The 22,955-nt window shown below is 38.7% G+C and overlaps 1 protein-coding gene and 1 pseudogene across 2 annotated transcripts in view; one reads left to right on the forward strand and one right to left on the reverse strand.

Moving 5' to 3' along the window:
• The window catches only part of FAM91A1 (family with sequence similarity 91 member A1), a 42,568-nt gene extending 20,188 nt beyond the window's left edge, over positions 1-22,380 (reverse strand). The window contains exons 1-15 of the mRNA XM_081070854.1: positions 22,052-22,380; positions 15,665-15,749; positions 14,446-14,597; positions 12,740-12,797; positions 11,967-12,034; positions 11,290-11,403; positions 9,952-10,042; positions 9,485-9,547; positions 7,922-8,028; positions 6,234-6,272; positions 5,605-5,717; positions 5,042-5,157; positions 4,091-4,203; positions 3,666-3,752; positions 1,701-1,833 (exon numbers count right to left, since the gene is read on the reverse strand). Of these exons, the coding sequence (XP_080926980.1) occupies positions 1,701-1,833; positions 3,666-3,752; positions 4,091-4,203; positions 5,042-5,157; positions 5,605-5,717; positions 6,234-6,272; positions 7,922-8,028; positions 9,485-9,547; positions 9,952-10,042; positions 11,290-11,403; positions 11,967-12,034; positions 12,740-12,797; positions 14,446-14,597; positions 15,665-15,749; positions 22,052-22,123 (1,411 nt within the window). The 5' untranslated portion in view covers positions 22,124-22,380. The remainder of the gene's footprint in view (positions 1-1,700; positions 1,834-3,665; positions 3,753-4,090; positions 4,204-5,041; positions 5,158-5,604; positions 5,718-6,233; positions 6,273-7,921; positions 8,029-9,484; positions 9,548-9,951; positions 10,043-11,289; positions 11,404-11,966; positions 12,035-12,739; positions 12,798-14,445; positions 14,598-15,664; positions 15,750-22,051) is intronic.
• On the forward strand, positions 17,535-18,028 carry LOC308506852 (DAZ-associated protein 2-like; annotated as a pseudogene). Its single transcript has 2 exons — positions 17,535-17,703; positions 17,745-18,028. The product of its transcript is annotated as a DAZ-associated protein 2-like (transcript).
• Positions 22,381-22,955: the final 575 nt, after the last annotated feature.

Genomic DNA, 22,955 nt, shown 5'->3' on the forward strand with positions numbered 1-22,955 from the left:
AACCTAGAATTTTATTTAAATGCATCCACATACAATAGGTTTAGGTTTTCCATTTAACATATGTGATGGTCAGTTAAGTTATTTAGACTATTTGTGATTAAAAAAACAAAGTTTAGTCCAGACTACTAAGTAACAGATTGTTTATGAATAAATCAATAAAAAGATTAGTGTTCAAGAGAAGATAATATAAGGGACACAAGAAAGGAAAAAACTCGAGACATGGATTTAAGTCCCAGCCCTTCCATTTACTAATCATATAGGCTTTAATGACTACATGGGAAGGAGATTTAACCAAGATAAGCTTCAATTTCTTTACCTGTAAACGAATTACACTTGGCTGCTCACTAGCATTCTCTAACATTTTCAGAGCTAAGATGGGCACAAAAGGACAATATATTTCAAGATGGCTATAACAGAATATTTCAAATATTCTAACCTATTATCTCCATAAGTCACTAAAAGTTCCAGAAACTGTGCCACTCGCTGTTAGATAACATGATCTAATACTTGGTGGCCAAAAAATGGTTACTATCAACAAATGCTGATTAATTAATGCTTCAGACTCTTGCTTGGAATTTGGTGATATAATATTCTCAGTTTTAACTATTTATGAATAATCTCAGAAAGAGCCCCAGCATATAGTGATTTACAATTCTGAACCAGACATGTTCAGGCTGCCAAAGTGAGTCATTAAATATTGAGTGTGTCCTGCCTCAATGTGCTAAACGACCCAGCATCTTCGTTCTCACCTATACAATTCTTATGAAGTAACATTTGACTCTGTCCTTATTTTTTCTGGTTTTTTTTAATTGAGCTGAGAAGAAAGCCAGATGCTGGTGAAAGAAGTGGAATAAAAATGGTTACGACTAAGAAACTGATGGTTTTGGGCTAGAAAACAGAACGTTCTGGTAAATGAAAAGAATGAGTGGAATTAATGTTATAGTGGTGCTAAAAATTCATGACATCCCAAGACACAACTCTTGTAAATGTCAAGGACTTGAGCCAAATGCTCTTACACTGGTGCCCAAGCCACTGTGCCTTTTTAAAAACACACAGTCTTGGGTGCCATCCCACAACTCAGAACCTGCTGAGTCAGAACTGGAAATGTTGATGATACCATCAGTTCAACCAATGTTTGGAAACTCCCTAGCTATCCCCAAACTGAGAATGCACACTAAGGCACGGCCACATTGGAGTACACTGATAGATTAAAATGACTACTACTTTCTTTTACTCGTGTTACTTTATAAAGTAAAAATACTTCAGTAAATATTCCAGCGGCATTTGAATAAGAAGCTATTTATTATGTTTATACAATGGAATACTTCATTCTTGAAATTTTATGCTTCCTAAATTAACTAAATTTTGGCATTTGTTCACCCCTCTGAACTGATACCTGCTCTCAAATTCCACCCAGCTATTTAAACAAATTAACACGCCAACCCTTTTTATAGGTACTAATCAGATTTAAATACTACAAATGTCAGTAACATCTAAGAGAGGAGGAAAAGTAAAATAAGGTAAGAAACAGTTGATGAGCAAAGAAATTCACAAAAGAAGCTCTAGTTAAAACTTCAATATGCTGTCTATACAAGATGTATTAAATACGTGAGGATTAAATAAGTGAGCATGACCTGTTTAATTTCTTAAAAAAAAGTTCCATAGGATCATGTCTTCAGAATCAAGGATATTTATCATACCATAATTGGGTTGGTCTGGCTGTGCGGTTTGTGCAACCAGATCCTTATTATGACGAAGAAACAGTATTGTGTTTCTCAGGGTAAGTGCGTGGTCAAAGTATCTCTGTGCTTCTCCTTCACCAGTACTCTGAACCTAAACCAAAAGAAAATAAATTTTGCAACAAATACTGTCATCAGGACATTTATCCTAATATATAACCATACAGTAGATTTATTAAGATATAAAAAAAAAAATCAGTAAGTCAAAAATTTGCCCAGGCAATACTGAAATAACTTATTAACCTCAATCTCAGTTAAGTTTCCACTTGACTACATCTTTGAGATAACAGAAATTACCCCGACAAAGAAAACTAACAATTTTAGCAACCAAATAATGCGAAGGCACACAATTATCTAAGTTATATGTCCCATGTATGATTTAAATAGGATGCTTAAAATACTCTAAGATCTATATAGTCCGCTTCATCCAGAAAAGTCCTTCAATCCATGGTTACCTTTATGCCTCTAATTCTCATCAAGCTATTCACCATTGCTAAACACACAGCTTGAATTCATTCAACAAGGATTCACTGAATCCCTATTACGCTATAATCTGTCTCGGATGTGAGGATAGCATACTGAACAAAACCGCTGCCTTCCTTGATCTTATACTTTAACACTTGCTCTTCTGACCCTGTCAGTCACCTGTTTAATATATAAACACACATACATCCCAAACAACACAGAAAATGGAAGGACAGGTCTATAGGGGGGAAATAACTAAATCAGATTTGCATTAAATTAATAAGATCAACCAACTAAGTTTAATCAACATGAAGCTTCTTAAAAAGTAGCTAAGAAATTGTTTTTAAAAACTACACTTCAGACTCAGAGACTTTCCCCAGAACGACTATGTGATAAAAAAAAGAGTACAACTATATAAACAGTACAAGTGATCTTCCCACTTGCTGTATTTGATAAAAGCCTCGTTGGGGTGAGAAAAATAAAAATCAGGAAAACAACCTAAATGCGCTAGAAAAGAAAAAAGTGTACTAGAACATAATAAAAAAATTACTGGCAATGGATGACACACAGTAAGAAATGGGGTTAACAAAGTATTAAAAGTATTGAGGGAATGGAAATTTAAAAGTAAAAGACACCAATTAATAACAAGGAATACCTCAAATATATTTCCACCCTATAAAAGTAAAAATCCCACAGAGAAGGAGCAATGAAAAAAATGCCATAGGAGTTTTTTTTAGATATAAAGAAATTACAAAAATCATTAAAAGGTCTCTAAACAGCACATTTAATACACAAAGTTCACCACTAAAGTATAAAAGGTACCAAAACTATTAGTCAAGGGACAGATTAGGCACACAATCTGCATAAAGAAGAGCAGAGAACAGACTATCTAGGGTATGAAAAATACCAAGATGTAGAGCTACGGGAAACTCCTTTTGTACCCACAGGGGGAAAAGTGGTTAAGAGCAAAAATATAGCTCAAGTCTTCACGACACTAAAAAGGATAGTGAAGAGTGGACGTAAACATGGTACCTGGAACATTGTTCCAGATATAAAAAGATGGAACAAAAACTTCTAATAAAACTGTTTAAGAGGAGATCCTAGAGTCAGACCAAAAAGTATAAAATAAAATAAAAATTAAAGGTTATTTCAGAAAAAAGCAATTTAAAAAATTACACTAAGATTTCTATACCCAATTTCTTCATCCTATCAAGTTATGCTGAGTTAGATGAGATACACAAATCATTTTTAAAACCGCAGAATTCACTCATCCACTCAATATGTTTAAGTCTAAATGACTGCCACAGTATTCAGATGGGGAATAATGGAGGAATGAGCAAGAATATACCATTAATCTACATAATCAGTAACTGATGGTTTTCAGAAAAAAAATTCTTATCAAGCAAGAAAAGCTTTCAAATGCCCTGATATCCAATAATATTAACAGTAATCTAGATTTACCTTTTCCAATTCTATAAGAAAGCTGTCCAGGGACTCATCTGAGAGTTTGCCAACTTCGAACATTGTGACTGCATGGCTTTTCAAGTTCTGCAATAAAGAAACAAAAACAAAAAATCTAAAATGTATCTTAGTACCAATACAAGTCATTACAATTCTAGTTTTCCGTTTTTATCCTGAGCACGGCATCTTATATTATTCTTTCTAATATATTTAAACTGAAGGGTGAGTGGGGTGAGGGGCTGATTCTTCTAACTACAAAAGCAGCCCTCACTAAAAAGTGACTACATGCCTCTAAGGAATATAAAACAAGGGCAGCTGAGTTTTCGGGAGTAAATCAAGGACTTAAAAGGATAGAAGAGCAGTGAATTATTTTCTATCTAAGCTTTATTTAAACATTTGGATATTTAAACAAGGATGTGACTTACTGGTGAAAGATTTCCCATCATTAAAAAGGCAGTGAGAGTTGAGTCAAACAGGAACGCGATACGCTTTGTATATCCTGTAGACAAACTCAAACTGCTTACACTGGCTGTATCAGCTGGAAAGAAAAATCATACTTTAAGTCAAGTGAATGAAAATTAGTCTTCGTTTATCATTTGGAATGAGAAACTGTTTCATTTTGGCTTTATTTAATAACCAGAAAGTACGTAATTAAATACAAGCAATAGTGACATTAGAAGAGGTCCCAAGTCCTATCTAGCTCCAACACAGAGAAAGTTGAAAAAAAAATTTTAAGGCACTCACTTTATAGTAAATTTCTTGAAAACAGTAATAAACCAAGACTTGATAACTGTCAGGTCAATAAGACTAACTAGCCTACCCTCTTCAGACACGTCACCTGGCTCAGGTAACTTGGAGTAGGAATGAGAGCCGCCATTGTGCCCCTCTCCTCCCTCAACACAAAACCACAGGCTGCTACCTCGTCCTCTGTGCTTTGCCTCCTTCCGTGCTTAGCCCATGCTATGGACTTCCCTCAGTCACCAGCTAGCCAGCTCTTACTCATTCTTAGCCCAAACAGCATCTTCTCCATCAAGGCTTCTCGAAGCTCTCTAGGCAATTAGGGGACTCTTCCTCTTTGCTCCCCACAAGCACTTGTGACTCTTTTCACATTGCTGTTGTTTTTGTGGTCATACCGCCTTCTCTCACCCTAGACTCAATTCTTCAAAGGAAAGTACCACATTCTTGTCAATTTTACACCCTTATGACCGAGCACGGTGCCCAACATCCTGGTAAGTACTCAAAGGCTGCATGCTGAATGAACGAAATCTAGAAGAGAACTATAAAGTAACTAAGTCAAGAGAGCTCACTCTGAGTCTATGTGCAGACACATGCCGTATCTATAGAGAAACTCCAAATTAAACTGAGTAACTGCTAACCTGGGTCTTCTTGACTATTTGTGTCAGTGTCCGTAGCCGACGAAGCTTCTTGTACAGGACTCCTACTTTCCCCGCCATCCCAAGATAGGAGCATCTTCTGTGGATCTAAAGTACTCCTATTAATGAAGAAATCATTCACTTCTTAAAAATCGTACCAATGATCTTATAGAAAAGTAGCTACTGAAGTCAGTACTTAAATTATGAACATCCAGTCATGAATATGACTGGAAGATGACTAAATCCCGTCATATTCAAGCCTGAAGTTGAGATGTAGCCCAGAAATGCTCTGCCCACATACAGCAAGGGTTCTTAACCAAGACCTATCGGCTTCAGGGAATTCGAGAAACTTTTAAAATTATACGTGAAATATTGTATATGCTTTTTTCTGGGGAGAGAGTTCTTAGCTTTCATCAAATTCTAAAAAAAAATTCATCACACACAAGCTTAAAAACCAATATATCGGGTTCAGCTCAAATGACAGAGTGAATAAGTACATCTGTTGGATATAAAACTACGTTTTTTTAAAAGAAACTCTAATATCTCATACTAAATAAATGAGTTACTTTAATCTGTTTATCGATGGAACATTTCTCCACGATGAATGAAGTTGATCCAAATTTATTACTTGTCCTTTCTTATGGGCAAAGCCCAATCGGCAATACATTGAAACAGCATTCTGAAAGGAATATAAAGGAAATGAGTGTTTAAAATAAACTAGACGTCAGAATCCTTGTAGAGATAAAATATTATCACAGACTCTGCCTGCAGTGACCCTCAAACATTGTCATCCCTTAAGGAGATAAAAGAATTTTCAGTGAGCCTATTCTTCCTCTGAGGTCTTCATATGCATAGGAGAGGGAATGCTTCTGCTTCTCTGCCCGGCCCTCCCTAGATCGGCCCCCAGCGAAGCAGGAGTTGTTGCTCTAACTGAGCTCATTACAAGACACCAATCAGCCTGCTTGCAGCTCTCCATGGACGTCAGTGATCCTGTCACTCTGTGGATGGAATACTGACTGAGGGCCCATGTCCTGTGCTTTTCTATCTTGTGAGCACCCCTCCACTGTGCACACCTCCTCCGAGAGCTAAAGAGAACCTCACTGCCTCTGTTTCTCAGTACCTTATCCAGACAAAAACCTGTAATAAAATCCACTCAGTAATTACACTGTAAGTAAAGAGGATAAAAATTACATACCTTAACCAGGGATAAGTCTATCTCAAGGACATTTGCAAGCTGGAAAATAAAATAGAAAATTGTTTTACATTCTTATAATTATTAGCATATTATGGGTACAGTAGACATGTTAACCATAATCAACAACATTTTAAATTATGAATAACTGAAAGACTGAATAAATTTTGAAATCGGAACTTTCCTCTTGCCGTATCTCGAAGACACTCAGAGTAGTATAAATCCACGTAGTGACCTTAACAATTGAAGACTCCTTACTCTTTAACTTTGTCTCATTTAAAATAACAAAATTCCTGGAGCAATCAATAGTCCACAGTCCTTTTACAATAGTCATGTGACACTTAAAGGCAGGGATACACCCTAAGAAATGCAACATTAGGCAGTTTGGTCTTTGTGTGAACGCACTGAGTGAATGCACTTACACAACCCTACAAGGTAGGGCCTACTTCTGTAATTGGAGGTGCTACGCTTTTATACACAGGGCAGCACAGTAGGTTTGTTTACACCTGCATCACCACAAACATATGAGTCACTGTAGTGTAAGCCCGACAGTTGGCTTTTCTTTTTGTAATGCAAGTGCCTGAGGTAGGCGTCCATTTTAAAGAGGCACCCACCTCAAGGAAGGCTCTCTCTAGCCACAGGACCAGCTAAAGAGCCAGGCTGCCTCCCCCACTGAGGTTCCTTTGTTTCAGAGATCTTGATTTCTGGAACTGATCATCTGACCTACTTGTTTTTTTCTGGAACTCGTTGTGTGCCTTGTATGTTCCAGGGCCTGTAAGTACCAAGTTTCCCTAAAAATAAGACCTAGCCTGACCATCAGCTCTAAAGTGTCCTTTGGAGCAAAAATTAATATAAGACCGGGTCTTCTATTGTATTATACAAGACCCGGTATTATATTATACTATATTATATTATATCCAGTCTTTTTTATATTATATTAATTTATATTATATTAATTTATTAGATATTATATTAATTTATTATACATTACATTATGTTACATCCAGTCTTATAGTAAAATAAGACCAGGTCTTGTACTAATTTTTGCTCCAAAAGACGCATTAGAGCTGATGGTCTGGCTAGGTCTTATTTTCGGGGAAACACGGTAAGAAACCTGTTTTCTTACATTAGGAAACCTGTTTCCTAATGGTTATTGCCAAATGGCATCTTGCAATCCCAGTAAGCACCACAAAGGTAGGTTCAACAGTAAAACTGGTTTAGAAAGGGGAGAAGTGTGTGAGAGGCTCACCAGGGCAAAGGTGAGTGCCCCCACGCTGATGGCATTAGTATCTCTAGACTGAAACCGACAGAAAGCAGTCGTTAATTGTGCTATGACCTTAGGAAGGCTACCTGTCACTAGGTCATAGGAATTTTTCAGCTCCGTTATCTCTTATGGGACCACTGTCATGGATATGTGGTCCCTCAGGTGGTGATGCGGCACAGGCGAAAGTCAGATAAAAAGTTATTTACTAAATTTAAAATACATATGCAGAAACTGAAGTACAGTTACTTATTAAAATTAAAATTTTGCACATTAAGTTATATTAAAGTGTCCTGAAATTCTGTGATCTACCCATGAGTAGATCTTTAAAACATTTTAACCATATCGCTAAACATTTGGCCTACTTTAACATAAACTTACGTTACAATCTTGAGGTTAAATTCTTTCACAAGACATTTGGCACACTTACCTCTGCAACATTAGTATGCTCGTCTATTGAAACAAATATCTTATAGAGTAGAGTTTCAAAATAATCACCTTGCACTCGATTCATTACAAACCCTTCAAGAGGAGGAACTAAAATAAACAAAACAGACTTTCTCAGTGATACAATTTTATAAAACAAGAAAGTATAATTCAAGTATCTACTTAAAAAGAGAAACCTCTAACTTAAAAAAACTAAAATCATCTTTTATTTTATCCACTCCATAGTAAGTTTTCTAAAACTCCCAAAGTTAAGGCCATGTAAACCCTGTCTGCAGAGAGAGGACTCTGATGGTTAAGCATAAATCCTATGAGTGATTTAATCTCCATGAAATAAACTAATCAAAGACCAATCTTTTTTAGGTGGATCTCACTCAAATGAGTCGACATTAGTTTATCAGATGAGAGTAGGAACTTGAGTAATACTTGCATATTTTCCAGTGGTAACAGAAAACCACTACCACCTGAAAGACAAGAGATTGTCTTTCAGAAATCTCTTCCTTGCCAAAACCTTTGAGACTTTAAAACTAGTATTTCATTTGTTATGGCATTTACTTTTTCAGCTGTCCTCCATGTTTAAAACAGAATTCATATCTGTACATTGTTCAAAATGTGTTATTAAAGAATCATAAACACATGTAACAAAAGTAAAGGTCAGAACACACTAGAGCATGATAACCTGTCAAGATTCAACACTAATGAGGGAGTAGTTTTTTAATACGCCCTCTCATCACTTGTTAATAGTAGGATTATTCCCTGGAGTTTTCTGACATTTTATATTTGACTACTCAAATACTAAATTATCTCAGTATGGTAAAAGATACCACAAACAAGAACAATAGTTAAAATATATGCTGGAGAACATTATTTGCGACACACAACAGGAATATAATGTGTACTTCTATAAATTGGTAAGAAATGTAACCTATAGAAAAAAAGTTCCACTTGTGTTCAAGGATCTTAATCATATCACTACTATAGCAAAAAAAAAAAAAAATGGAAATAATCTAAATGACCAGCAATAGAGGAATTGTTTAATAAATCGATACATCCTTAAGTGTAGAAGGAAATATACAAGGGCCTTAATATTGATCTTACTTAGGGAGGGCAGGTGAAGTAGGAAGGGAGGAGGAGACAAAGACAAAAAAGATGGTAGTGATAGGAAAATATAAGGTACAAATAAGTGAAAGTGGAGAATATGCAATTCTATGATGTTACTGAGTATCTGTAAAAACTGATGCACTGAACAAGGACTAAAAGGCACATGCATTTAGAAAAACAATTTGATTTAGGACAGTGAGACATTTATCTCAGATTTCTATTATTTTAACATAGTGTATATGTCAAAATAACATAAAAATGAAAATAGGAAATTTAAGTAAAACCACCATAATGTGTTACAAGGTAACGAGAAATGTTTTTCTTTAATAAAAACTTGTAACATCGAAGATCCTAGAATCATTTGTGTCTAACTTTAGAAGGGTGATATGCAGTGCCGAGAAACCAGTAGTCATTCTAAGAACCTTGAAAAATATTAGCACACACTTACCTGCTATACAACTGTCATCAGATATTGGTACATCCAGATAAATAAATCCTTTGTTATATAAACCTATAGAAGCAAAAGTACCTGGTTTTAGACAGAACATTAAACATTAGTAATTTAAAAAAAAGATTTCTGATTTTCTGTAAAGATTCTTATAACTGAACGCTATGAGAAAAAGAAAAAAGTAAAACAGAATTAGAAAAGAATTATATTAAAGTTTACAAATCGAGGTTTCCCTAATATGCTCAAAACGATAAAATTTTTCTTATGATTCATTTGTATTAATTTCTAGTGCATGTGACTAATTATAGCCACACTGGAGAACAGTGGACTAAGGTCACATTTCAAACAATAACATACTTTAGGAAACATTGCTACTTTCACCTAATTGATAAATAATTGCTATTCATTGTCGATGGCTTAAAACAAGTTTTTACGTTGACAAAAGACCATTTCTACTAACCACTTACTATGTACTACATTGTAATCTAGTGATCCAGCCAGCTGAGGGCCTGCATCGATGATCTTATCAATAGCGCATCTCTCAGGCAAAGTGCATATCTAAGAAAAGCAACACATTTTCAATTAAGGTTTGTCCAAATTAACGCATTCATGTCTCCTCAAATCTACTCATGTTTAAACCAATGATTATATGTCATTTGCTGAATGAGCTATGGATTTTTTTCATTGATCACTCTACAATTCGAACATCAAAACTATGCCCAGAACCATCAATTAAGGTGCCACAGGATGCTACAGTAGCAACAAAATTCAGAGAACAAAGTAGCTACAAGTATCAATACTTGCTGGTAAGTTGCAAGTCTTCACTAATAAGTACCAATATTTACTCAGCTTCTTTGAATTTGGTAGCTGATCCATTTGTGATTCTGAACCTCTCAAAAATGAAGTTTATTCAAACTCCATATTATCAGTAACAAGAAGTTCACCATCTTATGACAAGTTTGACAGCTCTGCTAGGAAGTGCTTACACTAAAGCAAAATTTCTGAGCTTTCCACTCATTGGAATTAATCTGTCCTCTGGGGTAAAATAGAATGCAAACAAACAAACAAAGCCCACATGCTCCCTTACATTTCTGTAACCGCCAGAGATACGACCTGGTCTCTCGGGCCCCTGTCCGTCACCCCACCCCTTTCCTGTAAGTCAGCAGCTCTTCTGAGATGTATAAGGCTTGTATCAAATGTGGTCTGACCACTGGGAGCATCGTTTCCCTTAACCTTGACACTCTCGCCCTGCCAAAGCACCTACCCCTGAGCAGTTCAGCACAGTAATTGAGAATGCAGGTTCCATAGCAAACTATCAGTTAAAATTCTGGACCTTGAGCCATCACTTCATTTCTCTGTGCTCAACTCTCCTCATATGTGAAATGGGGTACAGATAATCCATACCTCTGGGGTTATGAGAATTAAATGAGAAAACATAAAAAGCACTTGGAATAGCTGGCACATCTAGCACACAGCAAGTGCTCAAAAAGCGTTAGCCAGTATTATTGTTCATAGCTGCAGTATCACAGCAATTTACGTAAAACTGCTATCTCTATCTAGTTAAAATCTCTAGATTATTATACATGAGCCAAGCCAAGTATCCCTCATTATTAAAGAGTATCTTGGGAACCCACCAATCTTCTAGTCTAAGATCATTAAAACTTTTGAATTTATTTCCTTTTCTTCAGGAAAACCAAACCGTGTTATTAAATTAAAAAAAAAAGAAAAACCTATAGAACTATAATTAAAAATAAATTTTAATTTTTAAAATAAAAATCCTACGTTTAGCTTTTCAAGATAACTACCTTTATGTCATCTTCTGTGATATATGCAGCCTGGACCACCCACCATGCCTCTATGGCAATTTCCACCGGTTTTATTGGCAGAAGATCACGGGCCGTTTTCCTTCTGAAAAATTTCTGCAACAGTACAATCTGCAATCAATCTAAAATTACTACTTTTGTTCTTATCAATCATATAATAAGACTATTTCTAACAGGCTAAATAAACAGCTTTTTAAATTCTCATGTTTTAAAATCTGTTATTTTAGATACATTGAATGGAGAAAGTCATACTCAAATTATTTCAAAATAAATTACTTCAAAACACTAATCATTAGATCTGGATGTAAACCCCGAAATTAAAATGAAAACCAGAATATGAAAATGCATTTGGAAAGTGTCTCCTCATCTCATCCATTAAGTGAAACCTGGGAGGGGAATGACCAAGTAAAAAGACCAGCAGAGCAAAATTAACTTTTAAAAATAAACTAAGTGTTTCATGCCTTCAATAGTTTTAATTCAATAATCACTTAAGCTATATAACCTAGAGAATACTAAGGAGCTGTTTTTGCATTGTTTCTGTATCAATCATATTTTATTTGATCAGAGAAATTACAATTCATTTTTTCTACCACTTAAAGAAATTAATCAGACTGTGATAAGGACAAAAAACGAGAGAGAAAGGGAAATGACTAACTTACTTTTGATGATCTACACTGATTCATCAGATCGATGTACTGGTTTCTTCCTATGCCAAGAAGCCTTAGACCTGAAAGAAAGACATTAAACACATTTAATACTTCTTAAAATGTCAGTACACTCACAAGTCTTTTAGGAAAAAAACCTTTGGCTTTTTGTTCATCTTTTGATCATTGGTTGACAATCAGTATCAAATTAAAAGGAATTCTTCAAACAAAATATAAAACGAAACTGAAGGAGATGAATTCAAGCTGAATACACGTTTTTGACAATGTTAAATGAGAACATTTTTTAAAAGCAGAAGTCCTCCCAATTTCGAGTGTCAAAATGCACTTCTCAGCAGAAGTCTCCTCTTACACAACAGAACTATGTTGCATTCCAAATATATACTTCATTAAAATAAGCATAACAGAACATCAGCAAGTTATGTTACTAACAACTGTGAACCATGCCGTAAAACTACTGTCTACAAGTTTTCTCCCCTCATTTGGTACACAACACAACCCAAATATCAAAAAGAACTTCATTCTCTAGAAATATATAGACTAGTGCCATTTTTCTGATTCTACCTCTCCAAAATACTCTTCTCAGATATTCAGACTAAGTCTTACACTTGATTTGTATCCTGATAAAATTCCCATCAATCGTGTTGCTTGCTGGTCTCATCCTTCAAGTATTTCAGGTTTAAAACACACATTACAATACTGCGACGATAGCATGCATGCACAAAGACACACTCTAAACATTACCTCCTTCAGTGTGATTAAATACTCACAGTCAGCAGCAGTAAAATTGGGCAAAGAATCATAACTTTTCTCACTGTTCATAATGTCCTTTGGAAAAGAAAAAAAATTAAAAATTTTAAATGCACAATGTCCTTAGAGAAAAACATGTATATAAATATATATTTCCATAGCCAATCAGAGTAACAACAATTATTACATGAAGCACTGAGATTAGAGTTCGGCAACCTCAGGCGCGCATGGCACATTGTGGTACTTACCACCCTGTCTCAACCTAGTAACTGCAGGTCAAACTTTCCGGTCTGGGTTTCTCATAGCACTCTAGAATCCCAGACAGCTGCCCTGTAACTTGTGGCCTGTGGAAGCTATGCAAGCAATACCTGCTAGAGCTCAGAGGTCGAGTCTCTTCACATATCATAACTAATCCTAGACTCCCACCCTGAGAAAAGGCCAAATAACGTGTCCCAGTTCCATCAACACACACCTAAGACATGCACTAACAACGAAGCTTTTAACCTTAGTCATCTTTGCTCCTAGGAGTGCCAATCAGCAGCAGAGTTAAACTCAATATCCAGCTTCTTCCAACCCCCATCCGTTTTTCCAATAATAAACCAAATGTTCACTGTGCAGATAAGGCCCACTTTCAACCCAGAAGCTATACCCAATGGCGTAAGAACAGAAACTGGACAGCAGTAAGCACATGGACATAACTCAAAGCTGGTAAATGGGTCAAAACCTCCCTCTGTGATCTCCCCCAAACCTGCGACAACACCAGAAAAATAATCAAAGAGACAGCAACAACCAACTATTCCACTCACTGATTAGAGGCCACCTTCGTTATGCTACTCTGGTTGTCAGGAAAGGGCCTGACAGAAACCTAGGCTGTCAGGCCCCACACTGTACTGTGTATTTCCTCCAAAAGGGACACAGGAGCCGGGGGACTACAGAAGTTCCCATGAAGAGGAGGGTAAAGATCTAAGCAGAGGGAGCGCTTGCAAAGGAAGCCACATCATACAGGGAGCTAGCCTCACTGTTACTGCTGGTTCCTAACTCCTCTAGTTCTAGGCTTCTCTCTGCTCTTAGAGTGCTAGTGAGCACAAAACGGTAGCTTTCAAATATAATTAAGTAGCAAATATTGCCCATCTTTGATCTTTACGTAAAACTCACTTAAATACAGCATATAACTGGTCTTTAAAGTTATTCAACACAGGACTTACAACTACCCTTGGAAAAAGACTAACATCTTAAAATTAATTATAGAAAGATTAACAGCCAGGGCTACTAATATACTTCTCTTTCTCTGACACATGTATGATGTAACATTAGGTCTATATCACCATTATTCTTGCTACAGTTAGTAAATAGCTAAACACATTAAGTTTCTCTGAGCTTAATGTTCAATCCTGTCACTCACGTTTTTCAACCTTAATCATGTATCAAAAGCAATAAATTTTATACAAACTCTATTAACATAAAAGACTGATTAATGTTACAATAGCAGAGCTGGCAAGGCTTTCAAGAACACAGAATAAACACAGATATTTTTCCACTATGAAAACACTGATAACGACAACTGCTTGCACAAGTGTGGCTAAAACAGTTAACTTGTAGCCATCAGACTTTCTTATAGTCTACTCTCAGAAACAATGTCCACTGCAGCTGAGAGCTGCAGTGCTGGTCATCACCTGCCACGTCGTCCCATCCCACTCCTAATGGTTCATATACACTGGAAACTCACCTCCATAATCCCAGTATAATATGAAAATGGTGTTATCCTCAGGCCCTTTACCATAATGTCCGATAAGTGGTAAGGGTACAGCATGAGGTGATCTCGACTGTATTTCAGTAGTTCCTCATAGTATTTACGTTCATCTTTCTTGACATGTTTAACTAGGGAAAGAAGGAAATTCTCCAGTTTTTATCAGGTGTCTTATACTTACATAGAAGTATAAATGCAACGAGAACTACTTTACAAACCAATATTAATTAACAAGAAAAGTATGTAAATTGGAAGAGAACGAATCTACTCGAAGTTGGAACAAAGAATTATACCACAAGAAACACTTAAGAATCTATACGTGTGTAATAGGACAGTTAAGTAGAGAAACAATTCTTACCAAATCAAAAAGCAAAGAAAGCAAGCATGGAATGTCTCCCCAAAAGGTACAAAACATAGGCTATAATTCATCCCTTACCATATATACATACATACATACATACATATATATATATATATATATATATATATATATATATATATATATATATAAAATCTCTTACTATATTAACTTGTAAGATAGCCAACCTGAATGCTAGTTTTTCTATAAAATCAAGCCGATTTTTAAAAATTGTTTTTTGTTTTTTAAATGTACAAAGACCCCTGACTTCCTTAGAATACATTTAAATAGAAAATCTATCTCTGAAATACTATGCTTAAAATAAGAGTAGCACTTGGGAGGGAAAAATAGCAGGGCAATAGAATAGACTGACCAAAGTAATTGGACAAATAAAAACATTAAAAATAAAAGGAGTTTAAAAAAAAAACATAGAAGGAAGTAACTTTAAAATTTGTTCCAATTATTATAAAAAGAGTTTTTATTAAAGTTATATTATTTGGAAAATGTATAGAGACAAAAACAAAACTCAAAGTCAAAAATTATTAAGAACTAATGTACTTCTTTTCTGGCATATTTTCTCATCTAAAGTAAAAAAGAGGACATTCGACTCAAGATTAATACTGTATAGGTAAAAATAAACCTTTCAACAATACTCTAGAAAGATCTATTTGCTAATGCAAATTGTGGTAGGGGGGATGGGTCGGTATAGAGTTTATCTTAAGGTCCACACACGTAATAATTTCAGTAAAATGAAATATGTACTGAAAAGACAGGACAGATACATGGGAATGATAATTCGGCAACAGTCACTTCCACCTCAGCGTAAAAAGGTCTACTTACCTAAGTTGTTTCTGTACCGTAACTGATTGCGGATGCTGTACAGGAGAACCTGCTTTTCATATTCTCGCTGTGAGTTTCCAAGACTCTAAAAATAAAGTTCGAATGGATGTAAAATAGCTTCTACACTAAACAACAGTACATTCTTCCCATAAAATTTCAAAACCATGCCCCTCTAATTTCATCCCAGAATCTCCTACTTCCAGAACTGAATAAAACGAGACTTTCTTAAATATTATAGTACTAAGTTTCTGCTATAGATTTAGAGCAAAAATTCAATGTTAATTTTCAGTCTGTCATTCTAAAAGGATTTCCTGAAAGCATCTCAAGTATTTAATATCACATAAAAGATCAGTTTGAGAGCATAACTTCAGTTAAGTTAACAAAACACTAAGTTCCACCTCTAGGTATCCTTCCTAACTGTCCCCAATTCGTGTGTGTTGGATGGATGAATGGATAGATGGTTTCCTGCACCTACATTCATTTAAACTTAAGAATGGCAACTAAGGATAGATCCCTGTCTGATAATTATTTATAGCTTAGGGCTACGCTTATTAAAAATTAAGATTTCTAGAGAATGTACATTTCAAATGTACCTCTAAATAAGACTATTTCTTAAAAACATCACCTCCTTATGGTCTCATTAGCAAACATTCTGACAATTTTAGAATTCCAATATATATTTTAAATGATCAAAATACTTTCTAGCTGTGCACTTAGTGTTTTAAGCTCAAAGTTGGGTTCTCAAGAAAGCAAAGAATATGCTTCCCTAATTATTGTCAACATTATACTCAATGTGCAACCATAAACTTAATTTAATATGTGACTGCTATCCTCCTTCTAATTACTAGGTAAGATCTTTCCAGTATGCTATAAAATAAAATTAGACATCTCAGGAAACTAAAGATAGAAAGATCAGAGGGTCCAGTTATACTTCTTACTCGTAGGTTTTTGAAAGCCCAGGTAAACGTCCATACACATACTTTCACTTAAGGTAAACTTCACAAAACAGATGGAACTCACAACTAAATAAGCTGTCACATAACTGGAACCACTAGGGAGAAGTAATTTAAGAAAAAAGGAACATGATGTGAGAAAAATTAAAATCTTTCTTCCTGCAACTAGATTAATTATTTTATCACAGGTTAAACCATAACTCACATTACTGCTGGAATGCATATGCTTATATTTTTTTTCATCCATTTTAACATTACAAGTAGTTAGGAATAAAGTTCATTTGTAGAGAAACTATTCTACCATCCTCTGTGTAGCACCAAAGCCAGGCTCAGTAATGAAGACACTTAGGGGACTCAAAATATTAGCCTTTCTGTAAAACTTTCAAAGGGTTTCCTCTAGCTCTAAAGCCAAATACAAGTCTCTTTCTCAGGAACACAAAACACACACACACACACACACACACACACACACACACACCAATTTGCTAAAATCTTTGCAACTTCCAAACTTGAGGATTTGCTCTCCTGCTTTAAGGTAAGAACCTCATCATAAGATTTAAAATAAAACAATTATAAATTGCTTTGAACAATGAATACAAGATACGGGCAAACTATTAAAAAAAAATACTGAACTAATGGCCCAAAGCACAACTTCTTAATTTTTTAAAATCCAGTATAGCCCATATCACATAAAAATATTTCATCTCACCCATGGAAAGCAACAGTTTTGAATACTAGTTTCAAATACATTTTTTAAAAGAAAGTCTGAATCACCTTCCCCCAGTTTTGAGAACTGGTAAATACGACTAACTTCCAAATTAAAACCTCATCAAAAGTTACTGGAATGTGACTACAAACAGGAAGAGACAAAAAAAAAAAAATCCATGACGCGGAGCCAAACCGGACCCGCCGCCACCATGAATAGCAAAGGTCAGCATCTAAGGTGGCCCACCTGCGCTGTGCAGGCTCCTGGGATCCCGTGACCCTCAGACCTTGCATCTTCCTGGGCCTCCACCCTATGCTGATGCTCCACCTGCCTATTCAGCGCTCTCTCTTCTAAGCTTTGTGCAACCAGGGGCTGTCACAGTAGCCACATGTCAGCTGCATTTCCTGGCACCTCACTGTAGCTTCCCACAGCCCAGTCTGCGGCTGTTGGACCTTTAGGTTCCACCGTTTCTGTGGCTTATTATCCAGTTGGCCCTATCCACCCACCTGGTTCCACAGTGCTCGTGGAAGGAGGGTATGACGCAGGTGCCAGATTGGGAGCTGGGGCTACTGCTGGCTCCTCTCCACCCCCTGGATGCCCTCCAATGCTGCTCAGCTTGCAGTCACATAGGGAGCCAAGGTCCTCGTCACTCAAAGGAAGGGAAATGTCTTCATGGGTGGCACAGATGGTGGCTACATCTGGTGAAGGACCAAGGCCACCTCGGTGCGGGGAAAGACACTGCAACCTTCAGCACTTCTCACAAGGTCACTGCTTTAGTCCTATTAGCCTGAAGGTGCAGCTTAGACACATGTTGTTGGGGTGTTTTTCTGGTGCCCAAACTTTCAGGCACTTTTCAAACTTAATAAGGAACCATGTAATGGCAGCTGCACCTCCCTAAAGTTTTTTGAGGTAGGGGAGGTATTCATCCATAAAATGTGGGTGAAGCAGCCCTAAGGATCTTCCTTTAACTCGTCTGGCATAATACTGTATCATACTCGTCTTTGCTTTTAGTGATAAACATCAAATTAAGTTTGGAGGGAACTTTGATCTTCCTAAGAATTAAAGTGGCCAAATTACGTATTCTGATTGGTCTTTAGTCTCCTTTAAGTCTCTGCTTTATATTACTTGTCTGCCTTTTCGTTTCCTTTGTTCCACATCCTAGCCTTTCCCTCCCGCCGATCTCCACTGAATCAATGGTGCAGGACAAAAGACAGTCAGACTGCTTTCCTTCTCTCCTTGCACTCCTCCCCACTTATCATCTTTTATCTCGTCTTTCACAAGGATCCTCTGAACCCCCTCTGCCCTACGCACAGACCCCAGGACTTCTGCTTTTACATCTCCTCAGCCAAAAGTGGAGGGGGTGCCTTTTGGACTCTTCTCAAAGGTTGTCTTTTCTTTTTTTAAAAAAATTGGGGAAGAGGAACAGGACTTTATTGGGGAACAAATAGTGTGTACTTCCAGGACTTTTTATTGCGGAACAGTAGTGTTTTTTCCCAGGACTCATCAGCTCCATCCAAGTCGTTATCCTTTCAATCTTAGTTGTCGAAGGCGCAGCTCAGCTCCAGGTCCAGTGGTCATTAGTCGCAGGGGGCACAGCACACCATCCCTTGCGGGAGTTAAACCAGCAACCTTGTGGTTGAGAGCCCGTGCTCCAACCAATTGAGCCATCTGGCCACCCAGGAGCTCAGGGGCAGCTCACTGACTTCATTCTAGTTGCGGAGGGCTCGCTGGTCCATGCAGGAATCAACCGGCAGCTGTGTTGCCCAGAGCTCACGATCTTACCAACTGAGCCACCCATCCGCCCCAAAGGTTGTCTTTTCATACATGAATCAAACCCAAATTTGCTTTGGTGCCAGGAATACTGATCTTGTTTGAACAAAGTCTATTGTAAACAACAGTTTTTAAATGTGGGGGGAGGCAAGGAGAAGGATGCATTTCATAAGCCTGATGACTTTAGAGACAAATTAAGGGAAATTTTCAGATAACACATCGGTTACCATTTACTGTCCCAGTGTCTGATGCAGCCACTCATGGCTCCCCAGAATTCCTCAGCGGGGTTAATGAGGTCACATTATGAATGCCTCACTACAAAACGACTTGAGTCCAGTGAAATCTCATTAGGGTTAAGAGTATTTCAGGGATCCTTAATATTTTGATTTTGTTTTTGGCAACTGGGTTTTAATTTATTTTATCCTATTATTTCAGTTCATCTAAATTTTGTGTTCTGTACATGTGATGTTTGACTGTACCATTGGCTGTTATGAAGGTTGTGTCATATGTCTCTATACTGTGGTGCACTTGTGGACTTTTTTTTATACCAAAAATGTAGAAACTGTTTTGAAGAATTGAAAACAAAAAAGTTAATGTAAACTCGATCAAAGTACTTAGTATCTCTAATGCCAAAAAGCAAATTCTTTCCATACAAGGAATATTCCCCACTTATAAAATGCCTGAGCTTTAACTTATCACCTGGAAAAAAATCTCTTACTGATGCCATCACTCATTCACTCCAAAAATATTTACTATAAGGTAAATATGTGATAGGTGCTTAAAATACGAAAGCGAAACAAGTAATGTAATCGGAAAATGCAACATAGCGGGTTAAGTGCTACAGGTGAGAAATACAGTGCCATGGTAATATATCCGACACAACAATTGGTTGTATGGTAATATATCGGAGACAACTGATCCAGATTTAGGAGGTCAGGGAAACTTTCCTGGAGGAGTTAATATCTGAGATTCAAAAAGAAGCTGCAAGTAATCTATAGGAGATGGGCAGTGACAGCACTGGGTTTGCATTTTAGAAACCTGATCCCAGTGTAGTGTGAAGAATGGATGGGAGGGTCCTATTCTAAGGGCAAGAGACCAGAGATAAAAGCTGACCAGTAACTTAGGGAAATAGTGGCAAGGCTAGAGAAAGACTAAAGAAGTAAGTGACTTATACAGATGGGCTTTGCAACACCTTCTACAAGTGGAAACTTATCCTAAGTTAAAACAGCTATTCTTTTAAGAGATCTTACCCCCCAAAAAACTTCAATTTGATGTCACGTTTATACCTAATTTTAACATTGTTCTGTGATTATTTTTAATAATCATGACTAAGGTTTAAAAACGTTTTGCCAATACTAATTAAGGTCAATTATTCATGTTGGACATAATTGAACCATCCATCTTTCTTCCTTATACTACATTTATTTTTGTGAAAGGAAGAGTAGACAAAAGATGGAAACAAAGAAGAAAACAACTGTTGGTTCTTCCAGTCGTCTTTGGATATGCCAACAAAATCCTAAAGAACAAAAGTGTCCACCAAAGCCTTCGTTGAAGCTGAACAAGAGAAACTTATTCCTTCAGATTTAGAGTTTTGTTCTTCCGGGTCAAGCTAAATGCCACATGGGCAGCCAAGATTTCTGAGTCCCTTAAATTTATCTTTCTACTTTCCTGTCTCCTTGGTATCTTAAAGCAAAAGCATTTCCTCTGCACTTTGATGCACTGCCAAACCTTATTCATTTCCCAGAACTAAGCCCCCAAGCTGAGAGAGGTGACAAAGTAATAACCTTACACCATCACCACCACCGTGCCAAATTTTCCAAATATAACTGCCCAGCACCAATGGAAAAGAGAATTTCACTCTCAACCACGCAGAATGGGAGGAACTTTAAGGTCAATCTATGATGAGAGAAACAGTGCCTCATATGGAGCAAACGCATCACTGCGCATCGCTACCATCACTACCTTCAGTAAGATTTTTACACCACCTGCCATGTTACGTAGTAATTCATTTACTATCTTTGTTTCCTAAAATGTAAGCTCCATGAAGGCAGGGTCTTTGTCTTGTTGAGGGCTGCACATCACCACACCTAGAACAAGGCACAGAACGCAGTAGGGGTTCAATGAATATCTGTCAAACAACTTTGTCAAGATTAAACTCCAGCATTTGAGAATTAACGCTCAGACAAAAACCTCATGTCACTCTCTGAATGAAACACCTTGCACAAACTCATCCTGTCTAGAGAAGAACGTCAAACCAAACAAAGTGCGAGGCTCCTTCGAAACCTGGCCCTGACCGCTTTTCCAGCCCCCTCTGCTACCACCCGGGCGCACCCAGCACACCGCACCTCCAAACAGGTCGCTATACCCACCCCTCCCAACGCGGGCGACATTGCGTCGCCTGCTACTGCCGACCCACTGCGCTTTCGCTCTTCCAAGCTTTTCAAAATGACTCTCTGCCTGGAAAACCGTTATCCCCTCTTACCTCTTACCGGTCCTGGAAGGCCCAATTTAAACGTCTCCTCCACACGTCCTCCCATCACCCCCTGGACAATGTCTTCGTCCCTCCTCTGTGTGCCCACATACACTGTGACACAGGTAGTACGAGCTGCCGTCACCTGTAAGCACTCCTGGTTCCCACCATCCTGAAGTGCCGGGGCTCTGGGGGTGTTAAATGTTTCGCAGGCGCCCGGTCCAGTGCCTGGTTGAATGGAGGCTTCGGGCGAAGGCGCCACGCGAGTCCGGGGTATGACACCCTTCCATCCTTTTTAGCCACGACCGCACCCCGCTTCTGTGGCCCCAGGGCCGCCCCCTCCGCAGCCCCGGGCTGCGGGTCGGTTTTCCCGAGACCCCGTTGGGGGGAAGGGCGGGAGCCCCCCGGCGGGAATCGGCCCCGAGCCCCGCGGGCGACGCGAGCAGGTGACGGCGGGGCGGGGCCTCGGCCCCAGGTCGCGGCCGTACCTGTTTCACGTTGGCCGGCAACTTGCTCCAGGGGTAGTTGTGCCGAATGTGGAACTCCACGTCTATGTTCATGATGCCGGGCGCCCAGGCCGGCGGCTGCGGCCCCGACCGCGGCACGAACGACGCCTCCCGCCTGCCCGCCCTCGGCCGCTCGGGGGAGCTCGCGGGAGGCCCCGCGCCTCACACGGCGCAAGGCGCGGGCTGCCCCATGGCCAGGGCTTCCGACAGCTCGGCGCGGCCCGGGCCACGGGGCACAGGAGCAGCGGGGAGAGGTGGCAGCGGTGCCCGGGTAGCTCCAAGTTTCTTCCTACTTTCGGCCCGCCGGAAATGGCTTTGGACTTGCGTCACTTCCGCCCACTGGAGCGAGGCTGGGGGGCGGGGCGTCAGGCTGGCCTCCTGCCCTGCCCTTTACGCTGAGGGGCGGGGCAAGCAGGTGGTGCCCGGAGGTCCCCAGGTAACCGCCCCCCCCAGCCCCAGCCCCGCCCACTCGCTTCGCCTCCCGCTGTCGGTCTCTGGGGGAATTGAGATAGGAGCTTGGGTCTGCATGGCCATTGTTGGATGATCCACTTTCCCCAAAATGGGAAGCCAGGTGGTCCCAAGAGCAGGCGATTGCAGGCTCTAGGGTCAGTTGTGTGAGAAGGAACGTCTTGAGAAGGAGGCCATCGCTGGCTTAATAGTTCAAGAGCAGTGAGTCCCCTGGGAGCTCTCCATGGCCAACCCTGAACCCGGGCCAGGTGGATGGGGTCCAGGCTCATGAAAGAGTTTCTAAGTCAGAGCTCTCTCAACTGAGCGAGAAGCCGAGGGAGTGTGGTGTTCCTTCATCCCTTGGAGGTAGTTGCTGCATCTTGTGGAAAAGAAACCTTGGGCTCTCCTTGGAACGGCCAGATTCTTAAAAGGCAGAGAT

Source organism: Rhinolophus hipposideros (assembly GCF_964194185.1).
Source record: "Rhinolophus hipposideros genome assembly, chromosome: 13".
Classification (NCBI taxonomy): domain Eukaryota; kingdom Metazoa; phylum Chordata; class Mammalia; order Chiroptera; family Rhinolophidae; genus Rhinolophus; species Rhinolophus hipposideros.